Source organism: Centroberyx affinis, unplaced genomic scaffold (genome assembly GCF_046629955.1).
Source record: "Centroberyx affinis isolate AG114_WGS23_722 - 3 ecotype Tasmania unplaced genomic scaffold, CSIRO-AGI_Caff_v1 ptg003732l_1, whole genome shotgun sequence".
Taxonomy (NCBI): domain Eukaryota; kingdom Metazoa; phylum Chordata; class Actinopteri; order Beryciformes; family Berycidae; genus Centroberyx; species Centroberyx affinis.
In genome coordinates, this window is record NW_027281611.1 from 45,358 (window position 1) to 57,500 (window position 12,143).

The 12,143-nt window shown below is 39.8% G+C and overlaps 1 protein-coding gene across 1 annotated transcript in view; it reads left to right on the forward strand.

The window, feature by feature from the left end:
* Positions 1-6,952: 6,952 nt before the first annotated feature.
* Positions 6,953-12,143, forward strand: part of LOC139662202 (calcium/calmodulin-dependent protein kinase type IV) — a 23,075-nt gene continuing 17,884 nt past the window's right edge. The window contains exons 1-2 of the mRNA XM_071540837.1: positions 6,953-7,059; positions 11,739-11,817. Coding sequence (XP_071396938.1) covers positions 6,953-7,059; positions 11,739-11,817 — 186 coding nt within the window. The remainder of the gene's footprint in view (positions 7,060-11,738; positions 11,818-12,143) is intronic.

The window sequence follows — 12,143 nt, forward strand, 5'->3', positions numbered from 1 at the left end:
ACAAAGTAAAATCCCAACTAGGAAGTTCACACTTCCTGGTGTGACGTCACCCCAGTTCCGCGATGGCCGAGGAAATTTTCCCTTCATTGGACTCGTAGGCGCACGCACCTCCGCCTGCCAACCAATCACATGCTCTGCCTTACACGCTTCAGGGTGTTTTTTTGTTTTGTTTTGTTTTTTTTACTTTTTATTCATTTATTAGCAAACAGCATGGTAAACAAATAGAAAAAAACATAAACAGATAAAGCCAGGGGATCAGAACACTGACAGAAATCATAAATCAGTTCACAAAAATGTTATACAGGGTACATCAATTTATGGTTTTAATAGCTTTCCTATTTTTAGAATATAGGATTGTTGTAATGTATTGTTTGATTTCATTTTCAAAAATTAAAAAAGATGGTTTATGATTGGAAAACTTAGATTTATGAATATGTGATTTTGCAAGTTATAGAATCAAATTGATTATATAGTATTGATTTGCTTTGGTAGAAGTAAAAAAGCCAAACAATACATTTTCATAGGAAAGGGAAAATTCAGAACCAATATATTGGGAAATGAATGTACAGACATCTTGCCAAAAAATACAAGAGTGGGGACAAGACCAAAATACATGACATAGATCTTATGGTACCAGTTGACAAAATGAGCAGTCCACATCAATGTCCTTTTTATATCTTTGTAGAAATACCTTGGAGGGATAAAAACGATGAATCATTTTAAAAGGCACTTCCTTAACCTTATTTATAATCAGATTTTCTTCCAGTTCAGGTCTGAAAGCTTCAGGGTGTTCATTTTACAAACAGACTCAAAATTACAGATTAACAGGCAATTGGATAATTTTCCCGCTGACCTTTGACCTGTAGGCAGTAATGTGACGCGTGTGCAGAATTTACTGAAAAAGAAAACAGTTGTATTGGAATGAACAGAACAGAATCCTGTAAAATCAAGCTGTTAGATGCTAAAAGTTTATATGATATTATGGTGCTAAAGGTTAAAATTTACATTTGATGACTAAGAACTAGAAAACTGAAAGATGTGAACCATTTTATCCATATCAGTGTCATATCTCTTATATATGTGTTGTGTTCTTGTCCTTTTCTCTTAGGAGCGAATGTGCCTCTAATTTGGGCTGAAACGGACGAGCAGACGTCTTCCTCAGTCGTCTGGAAGAAGTTTTGGAGTTTGGTCGTTTCTGACCCAGCGGGCGAACACTCAGCGTTTTAGAGGAGGCTTTTATTTTCCTTTTATAGGCCCTTTAAATTCCCTGCAGGATTCACGCTATTCAAATTACAGCTGGCTAAATAAGGTTACTGCCTCCCTGCACTTACTAGCTGCTGCTCTAAAGAAATCATTTTGTCTTGCAAACAGCAAGAAGCACAGCAGGGGCGTCTTGGTGGAAAGCAGCAGCAGCCGCAGCAACATGACACAGATTTGTATCTTTGTAGAAAACTTCTTGTTTCCTGCGGTGTGTGGTGTGGAGATGAAAAGCGGTAGAAAAGGTCATAAAAAACCTCCAGCTGTCCACTGATGTAACCACTGCAGCAGAGAGAGGAGGCTTCAGAGTCCGGCCTCCTGCTCATCCTCATGTTAGACAGAAAATATCTCCAGATCCTCTGGACCTGCAGGTGGAAGCTGGCAGGGTGAGTCGCTCATTTTAAACTGACTAGAGAAGACTTTTCATTTGGAACAGACACTGACGCCACGAAATTATACTTTTGACCAGTGGTGGAAAGTAACTAAGTACATTTACTCAAGTACTGTACTTAAGTACAATTTTGAGATACTTGTACTTTACTTGAGTATTTCCATGTGATGCTACTTTATACTTCCACTCCACTACATTTCAGAGGGAAATATTGTACTTTCTACTCCCCTACATTTATTTGACAGCTTTAGTTACTTTTCAGATGGAGATTTGACACAATGGATAATATAACAAGCTTTTAAAATACAACACATTGTTAAAGATGAAACCAGTGGTTTCCAACCTTTTTGGCTTTTGACGTCTTACAAAAAGCAGTGTGTAGTCGGGTCACATTTCAGATGTCTATGAGTTGTTAACAGCTCCACCAAATAGTGATTTTTCCCTCTGAACCTCACATGGTTTCATTTCAATAAATGTTCAAATGATCCAATATTTCAGCAAAAATCAAAGATTAGAGAAAAAGTCCAAAACCTGAAAACAGATTTGTGTGTCAGAACTTTGTTTTTTCTTCTTTCCTCACCCATTAATCATCTCACGACCCCTCAGATTTATCCGGTGACCCTTTGGAGGGGCCCGACCCCTAGGTTGGGAACCACTGGACTAAACTAGCTAACTGTATATAAAGTAGTTCAAACTAGCTCCACCTCCAGCAGCTACAACAGTAACATGCTGCTTACACACTGATGCTTCAGTATTAATAATCTAATGATGTCATATATAATAAAATATCAGTCAGAGGGACCAAACCACTACTTTTACTTTAATACTTTAACTACATTTTGCTGCTAATACTTATGTACTTTTACTTAAGTAGGATTTTTCATGCAGGACTTTTACTTGTAAAAGTGTGAAACCAATCGGACGAATGGTTCTCGAGATACGCGAAGGACACACACAGACACACACACAGACAGAGATTCCTTGCTTTATAGTATGATAGTATTTTCTGGGAGTGGAGACACAAGAACCACAAGCTTCACTGACAGGAAAACACTAAACATCTCCATTATCGAGTTTCCACCCAAACAAGACTTGGACTGAAAAGCCTTTTTTTAAAATAATGTTGAACTCTTTTAATTCATTTACTACAATACAAATAGTGATAAAAAAGATTCATGTCTTGTACTCAGAGACAGTGGAGGGCTGAACTGTCTCTCCTCTGCTTTCCCTCTGTCTCAATGAAGAATTAAAATATTAAATAATGTGTCCTGGCTGCCAACTTTTCTTGGAAAAATAAGTTTCTTGATTTTTTCCAAACTGCAGTCTTTAGCTCCATCAGTCAAGCTGTTTTTTTAACGGCTGAAGCAGCAGACGGACTGTCGCACCGCCTCACTTCACTGTTAATGAAGTGGAGACAATACTGTGAGGTCACTGATACTAATTTGTTGGATACCCAGCTCTGATTGGCCAGTGGAGGCAGTGAGGTCACTGTTTCATATCTAATCACATCGGCTGACTGAGGTGACAAGCAGAAGATCTTTACAATATCACTTTTAATTTATTCAGAGAGACGAAACTTTTGATGCTGCTCAGAGCGGCAAGCTGACCGGATTTGTTTACGTTGCTATGGTTACAGTTCTGCTGAACCGTTTTTTTGGCAGGAGCTTGTCATTTTAGCTTGTAGCCTAATCAAATGATTTTAAATCAATATTTGGTGTCAGGTGATGAATGTGTTTGGTGAGCAGCAGGAGCGTGAACAGTGTCCAGGTTCATTCAGCCTGATGCAGAGCGACTCGCTGTGCTTCGTCCCTCACTGTCATTCAGTTTTGTTTTAGCTCCAATAGCAAAGAGAGGGTCGCACTCAGAAATATATCATTCACTTGATTTAATTGTTCATCTGTCACAGAACGTTTGATGAAGATTAAATTGTTTGAAATTACAGTGCACAGTACTGACTGACAGTGAAATGCTATGTGATTCCATTCTATGTGATGTGTTTCCACGTGATTATAATCACGTGGAAACTGGATCACAGTGAAACTAGAATTTCACTGTCAGTCAATACTGTGCATTGTAATTTAACACCACAATGATTAGAAATGAGGTTCACCTGGCAGTCTACCTGTAAGGAACGTGTTCCTTCATTTGTACACACTGATGAAGGCCGGATGGCTGAAAACGTTCTGTGACAGATGAACAGTTAAATCGAGTGAATGATATATTCCTGAGTGCGACCCTCTCTGTATGCATCTAGGATAACGCTCCAGGTGGTCAGAGCACAGCGGCTTCCCTGCAAACAGCTCCAACAGCAAAGTTCTCTGAGGCTCGCTGGTGTGAAAGGAAACCAGCAGCTTCACAGAGTGGAGAGAGAAACTGATCTGAAATCACCCAAACAAACGCTGTTGAAGAGATTTGACACTGCAGAGTGAATTCTACAGTACACTGTACTACAGTATACTGCACTGTACTACAGTATACCACAGTATACTGCACTGTACTACAGTATACTGCACTGTACTACAGTATACTGCACTGTACTACAGTATACCACAGTATACTGCACTGTACTACAGTATACTGCAGTATACTACACTGTACTACAGTATACTACAGTATACTACTATAGCTGTGCAGCTTCAGTCTCAACCAATAGGACAGAAGTGTGACTGATCGTACTTGGCTGTAGTTTTCAAACATTAAGCACCAGATAATCATCATGGAGGAAAGCTTCATTTTAGCAGTGTCAACCTCCTCTTTCTCCTCTTTCTCATCCTCTTTCCTCTCCTCCTCCTCTTTCTCATCCTCCTTCTCCTCTTTCTCATCCTCTTTCTTCTCCTCCTTCTCCTCTTTCTCATCCTCCTTCTCTTTCTCATCCTTTCTTCTCCTCCTTCTCCTCTTTCTCCTCCTTCTCCTCCTTTTCCTCTTTCTCACCCTCTTTCTCCTCCTTCTCCTCTTTCTCCTCCTTCTCCTCCTCTTTTTCCTCCTCTTCTTCTTCCTTTCATGTGACTGTACGTTAAAGAAGGAAATAGAATAAGAGTTCAGGAGAAGGAAGAGATTTTTTTTTTTAAATAGTGAGTCTAATATTCCTATACTGTTTCTACAGGGACTGGCTGTGTGGGGTTCCCAATAATGAGTTTATAGTGACCTTTTATTGTATTACTATAATATTCCTAAAATATTCCTTTAGGGCTTTATAGTTTTGTTGTGATATTTGTATAGTACCCATGCACATATGCTGCAACACACACACACACACACACACACACACACACACACACACACACACACACACACACACACAGTGTCTGAGTTGCTGTCCATGGTTCTGAATCTGTCAACACTTGCTGGTCTCTGGCTTCAGTTTTTGGATTGATTTTAAAATGTTATTGATAACTTTTAAACCAATGAAAGGCCTGACTCCACCTGAAAACTCACTTTTATCAGCTTGAATTCAGTTAATATCTTGTTTGATGTTGATTGTTTTGTAGGTTTGTTTTGTTGCTTCTTTTAACTTTCCCTGTCTGTCTTATATGTGTTTGTTTTTATTATTTTAATTGTGAAGCACTTTGTACTTTGCATAAGAAAATTGCTATAGAAATAAAATTGTTTATTATTATTATTATTATTATTATTATTACTATAAATGCTTAGGGATTGGTAATTAAACAGGAGAGTGAGCTCTGACCTTAGTGAGCATCATGAGGCAAACGACCACCAATATAAATATCTTGTATGTAACTTGTCAGTTTGACACCACAGAATGTAAACTGAATATGATATGAAATGAATATGATTGAAACTGAATATGATACAAACTTAATATGACAAACTGAATATAATATAAACTGAATATGCTGAATTGATGATGCAGATCAATGTGAGCCGATCTGCAGATAAACAGTGATCTGAGTTTGGTTTCACTCCTTTTCTCTGCTGCCTTATTCCTTTTCTGCAGCCTATCCCAGCATGCACTGGGTGAAGTCAGTGTCCCAGGCGGCTGCAAGATGATTTAAAACATAGTTCCACTACACACATTTATTATCATGTGTATTTTTTCAGATTTTTCTCTAATGTTTTCTTTTCTCAGCCTCTGACAATGAATCTAATGAAACAAGCTGAAAAGGGAAAATCACTCTGTAACCAAACTGCCTCGGAGCCGCGGAGCAAGGCAGCAGAGCAGCGGACGGCTCGACTCCCTCTGCTGCTGCAGGCTGGAAAACAGCAGATGTTATGCTAATGTATATTTATGTATTTAGGTTATTTCTGTATGTAGGTTGCTTATGTATGGAGCTTTCAGTTTCAGGCTCATGTCTCCGCTCTGACTGACGGCCGGCCGGCCAATAGGAGCGCAGAGTGTGTCTGTGAAGGCATGTGATTGGTGGAGCGGGTCAGAGGGCGGAGCAGCTCCCCGCCCTCCGCGGCAGAGAGACGGACATCTGTAGCAGCCCTGCCCGGGACAGACACCCCGCAGCCGGCAGGGCTTATCTCTTCATCCCGGTGGACCCAAACCGGTTCCGGTGCCGCTGGTCTTCAGGCTGAGACGGATCCCGGACTCCCACCGGACCCCGGAGGCTGCTGGTCGCTGACAGAAACAGAGATATTAATATAAACCGCTGCGGTAACGGGAGGAGGGGTGATGAACTGAACGGATCCGTCATCTGAGCGGGTTTTAGGCCTGATGGAAGCTGCGACACATCTGGACCCGATCCGTCCTCCTCCTCGTCTGGATCCCGGTTCCGGACTCTAGGCTGGACCCGACCGGACGGTTTCTGTTTCGGTCCAGGATCAGAGCCGTTACCCAGCAGACACCGGGGCTTCTGCAGGGAGGATTTCTGTTTGCTTTCTGATATAAACAAGATCAAGATCTGAGAGTTTCAGAAACCAGGCAGATCCAAACCTGCTCCGGTCTGGACTACAGCCCGCCAGGATCATGGATCATCCTCCGCTCCCTTAATCTGGTTTTACCGACATGGATTTATAGGAAGAGCTGGTCTGGATTTCTTTGGTCCTGGTCTGGTCCTGGTCAAATCTGATCTAGCCTAGTCCTGATCTGGTTCTGGTTCTGGTCTGGTCCGGTCCGGGTCCTGGTCTGGCCCGGTCCAGGTCTGGTCCTGATTCAGTCCTGGTTTGTACCGATCTGAGCTGGTCTGAATTGGTCTGGTCTGGTTCAGTTCTAGTCTGGTCTGGTCCGAGCTGGTTAAATTCTGGTTCAGTTCTGGTCTGGTCTGAACTGAACTGAACTGAACTGAACTGGTCGGGTCTGGTCTTATCTGGTCTGGTCTGGTCTGGTCTGGTTCTGTCGTCATGCCGACCTCGAGGCCCGGCTCGGAGCCGGTGGACTTCTGGGTGGACGGGTCCCGACGGGACGCGACGGTGGAGGAGTTCTACAGCATGGGCTCCGAACTGGGCAGGTAGGTCTACTGGTCTGATAGAGTCCTGCTGGTCTGACAGAGTCCTGCTGGTCTGACTGGACTGACAGAGTCCTGCTGGTCTGACTGGTCTTACTGGGACTCAACTGGGCAGAGAACTGAATTTGAATAGTTTGAATTTCATTTTTTTTTTTTTATTTAATTTGAATTGAATTTCAAAAAAATTGAAGCTGAATGCAGAATTTGTTGCTTTCAACTTTCAACTTTATCTCAAACTGATTGGCTCAGCAGCAGAGCGGCTCAGCTGATTGGTTGAAGGAGGTTGAATCGATAATCGAGTCTCAGAGATCTGAAACTGAATTGTAGAACTGAATTTGAAAACTAGTTTGTTGTTGAAAGCAGTAATGACAAAATGTGATTTTAAACTGCTACATTCTATTTCAAAATTTGACAATGCACTCAAAATTTTGCATTTCAGTTATAATTTTTGTACAATGATTCAATTCAAGCATCAAAAATTCAAATTAATGCAATTGTAATTCAGTCTCTGCTGGATGTGATCTCTGCTACAGTCAGGCAGAAGGTCAGGCTGGAACGTTCTAAAGATCACAGCAAAACTATAAACCCATAAAGGAATATTACTCACTTTTAACATAAATGGTTCTATACAGCACCAGAAAATTGTTCTTTAGGCATAGCAGAACCCTTTATGGTGCTGCAAAGAACCCTTAAAGATCGTATGAAACCCGCAGTATTAAAATAACTTTTTAAGAGCCACACTGGGTTCTTTATTCAGATTTACCAGGCTTTTTTTTTTTAGGGTTCCTTGAGTCATTATGGCCCTAACTAAGGAACCCTGCAGGAACCCTCTCTTTCTGGGTGTAGATGGGTTTGCATTGAGCTGCTGCAGAGTCAACAGCCAGATCATTCTTTCAAAAAAAAATAACAGAATACATTTTCAAAGGAAGGCCTGCCATCAGATGTTACATGGGGATATTGGGGATATTGTAGGAATCTTATAGTGAGACCATAAGAGATAGAAATACCATAAAGCACAGTAAAGTCTATAAACATACTACAGAGAGTTTCAGTGGTAAACATGGATCCACGTTGAGCTTTGGGACTTCCAGCTGATGTGTCTCTAAGAATAACTTTATTCCAGTTATCCAATCAGGGAGGCTGACATCATAAATCTTTAGCACATAAATTCCTAGTCTGCATCATAGTGAGCAGGGTCAAGCTGATATGACTTATATGAGATCGAGTTGTTTAAGGAAAAAAACACAAAAACATAAATCAGTGCCTTTCTAAAAATATGATTGAGTTTTATTTCTGTTGCTGGATGTAGCTTCCAGTCTGTCAGCTGTCTGTTTACATCCAGCCTGACCTTTAACCTTTACACAGCCTGACAAACAACAACACACAGCAGCTGCGTATGGATTAATACAGAGATTATTATGTCAGTAGTAGTAGTACTAGTAGTAGTAACGGTAGTAGCTATATAGTATAGGAATAGAGGAATAATAGCAGTAGAGGTTGTATTATCCGCATTATTAGTAATAACTATTACTATTCATATTAGTATTAGTATTAGTATTAGTATGTATATGAGTATTAGTATTAGTATATGAATGAGTATTAGTATTAGTATGAGTACTAATATTAGCATTAGTATGAGTGTTAGTATTCATATTAGTATTAGTATGAGTATTAGTATTAGTATGTATATGAGTATTAGTATATTAATGAGTATTATTAGTATTAGTATGAGTACTAATATTAGCATTAGTATGAGTGTTAGTATTCATATTAGTATTAGTATTAGTATGTATATGAGTATTAGTATTAGTATATGAATGAGTATTAGTATTAGTATGAGTACTAATTAGGGCTGCAACTAACAATTATTTTCTCGATTAATCGATTAGTTGTTTGGTCTACAAAATGTGAGAAAATGGTGAAAAATGTGGATCAGTGTTTCCCAAAGCCCAAGATGACGTCCTCAAATGTCTTGTTTTGTCCACAACCCAAAGATATTCAGTTTACTGTCATAGAGGAGGAAAGAAACCAGAAAATATTCACATTTAAGAAGCTGGAATCTGAGAATTTTGACTTATTTTTCTTAAAAAATGACTCAAACCGATTAATCGATTATCAAAATAGTTGGCGATTAATTTAATAGTTGACAACTAATCGATTAATCGATTAATCGTTGCAGCTCTAGTACTAATATTAGCATTAGTATGAGTATTAGTATTCATATTCATATTAGTATTAGTATTACAGTAGTATTAGTATAGAGTCTTCTCTCCAACATGGCTGACGTTCTTCCACAGGTTACAGATCAGTTCTCACCATTACAGCAATGTTAAGCAGCCGACTTTCTTTATGTAGTGTTTCAACAGAGAGTGTTTAACTCAACCCAGCTGCTACAGATCTTTGTGTTTCTGTTGTCATGAAGAGATTTGATCCACGTCACACGATGCTAACAGCAGAGAAATGACAGATAAAGGTCAGACAGCACAGACTCCTGAGTTACATCAAACATGAAAAGTGTTCCTCTGCGAAAATAGATTTACTTTATTTACTAGATAAATAAAAATAATGTAATCCAATAGGCCTAAATAAAAAAAAAAATGAGTCTGTATGAAGCCGCCAGAGTTTCCCAGCTCTCTGTTACCAGGTGTCCTGTTGCTATGGAGACCAGCCTGGAAACAAGGAAATGAGTTTGTGTGTGTGTGTGAGAGAGAGGGAGGGGGGGGTTTGTTATTCTACTGGGACAGATGGACACACACACACACACACACACACACCACACACACACACACATACATATACAATCAGCTGTTGGTCAACCAGGTTTCCCTCTGTGTGTTTCCACGCTTTAGTTCACTACACTGCACAAGCTAGCACGCATTAGCATGTGTTAGCACACTTTGGCACACTTTATCATGCCGTAATATATTTTAGCACACTTTTGCACACTAGCACACAGATGCATTAGCAAGATTAAAAACTGTAGAAGGCTGTAGTACGCTATAGTGCTTTAAACACTTTAGCACACTGTAATACACTTTAGCATGATTTAGCACACTTTAGCACACTTAATCACGCTTTAACACACACACACACTTCAGCCTACTTTAGTACACTTTAGGACACAGCACACTTTAGCATGCTGCAGGGATCAATAAAATTTCATCTTATCAATCTTTGAAGACTTTAGCATGCTGCAGTACACTTTAGCACACTTACGCAAGCTTTAGTGCGCTTTCGTATGGTTTAGTAAGCTTTAGCTCACTTTAGCATGCTTTAGCACACTTTAGTGCTCTGTAACACACTTTAGCACACTTTGGCACGCTTAAGCATGGTTTAGCACACAGTGGATGTTTAGTGGTGATGCCAAAAACACCACAGTGAGCTAAACACTGAACACACACAAACCCAGGGCAATAATAATGATAATAATAATGATAATGATGATAACAATAACAACGCTGACTGGACCAGATTTCATTTTTAATAAAAGACCATCACAGCAGGCTGTGGGTGTAACCTCATGACTGCAGCCTGTCTGTTTTAAATGGCAGCAGATCAGATCAGGCAGAGTCATCATCAGATTTAAATCCCAGCTTCCTCACTCTGTCATCTGTTCTGCAGGATTATCCCTCCTGCATACTGTACAGATCTGACGCTCCGCACTTCACTCAGCATATGATGAAGAGCAGCGCTTCTCAAACTGGGGTCCGGGGGCCTCCAGGGGTCCCTGAGGGGGTTCCGGGGGTCCCGGCACACTGAGGAAGAGTTTAATTTCACTATAATTTACTTCACTAGAAATGATTCCCATCACAGAATTATAAGAATGACGAATCCCAGATTTCACTCTCACCACTGTTCTGATCAACAACAACAACAACAACAACAATAATCTTCCCATATGGGACATAATCTGATCTAATGGAGGTCTGTGGTCTAATGTGGTCTAATGTGTGTCCATCTGAGACATGAAAGTGTATAGAGACCTTGTTGTGAAGGGATTGAGGTTTTCCCACATAAAGGAAATGGACTCAGATACAGAACTGTTGACAAGCTCCTGTATTTTCACATATTCAGTTAGGCCTACATGTTTCTAATATCAAGGTTTTTGAAGAGATACTAATATTTTATATAGTGCCGATTTAAAGCATCATGGGACACTAAAACTCTCCACTGAAACCAGGATGATGATAAAACTCATAATCAGCCTCATCCCCCTGAATAAATAAAGGTGAAAAAAATAATTGAAAAAACAAAGAAAAGGGGAGAGAGGGGGAAACCTTGTCTCATACCTCTTGTTAATAAATAATTGTGGTAAATTATTATTATTACATATACAGTATACATACATATATATATATATATAAACATATTAAATAATATATTTTTATTATTAACATATTCAGGCATCCTTGTGTGGAATCAAAATGTCTTAGAATCAGTTCAGGTTAAGGTCTTCAGTACTGACCAATTCTACAATAAAGATATAATAAATCAAACTGCATCATATCATCATATCAGACTGGACCAGATCCCATTATTACTTAATTATCTGCTCCAGATATCGTTCTGCCTGCAGAGCAGACAGGTTGGGGTTGGATGTTAATAAGTCCAGTAAAAGTAAAGTAATGATGTAAAGATTAAAGTTAATGTCTGGTTTGTTGTTTTGTCTGTTTGCTCATCAGAGGAGCGACGTCCATCGTGTTTCGCTGTGAGGAGAAACAGACGCAGAAGCCGTTCGCTGCCAAAGTCCTGAAGAAAACGGTCAGTACTCCAAACCAGAGGTCAGAGGTCAGAGGTCAGCTGGGCCACTAAACCCCAAGATATAGCCAAGAGTCTGCATCTGATATCATTTACCAGCAAAACTGACTGATGACTGACTAGATATTATTATCTGGTCAATATGATCAATTATTAGTCGCAGGTCATCAAACTGTCAGTTCAGAGGAGCTTTGGTTTTTTATTTGACTTTCAGATAAATGTCTGGTAAGATTTGCTTGATCAGATAAAGATAAGATAAAGGATATATTTATAAAGATAAAGGAGGCCTTTAACAGGCAGATTGTGTTGGAGCAACATCAGGTGTGTTG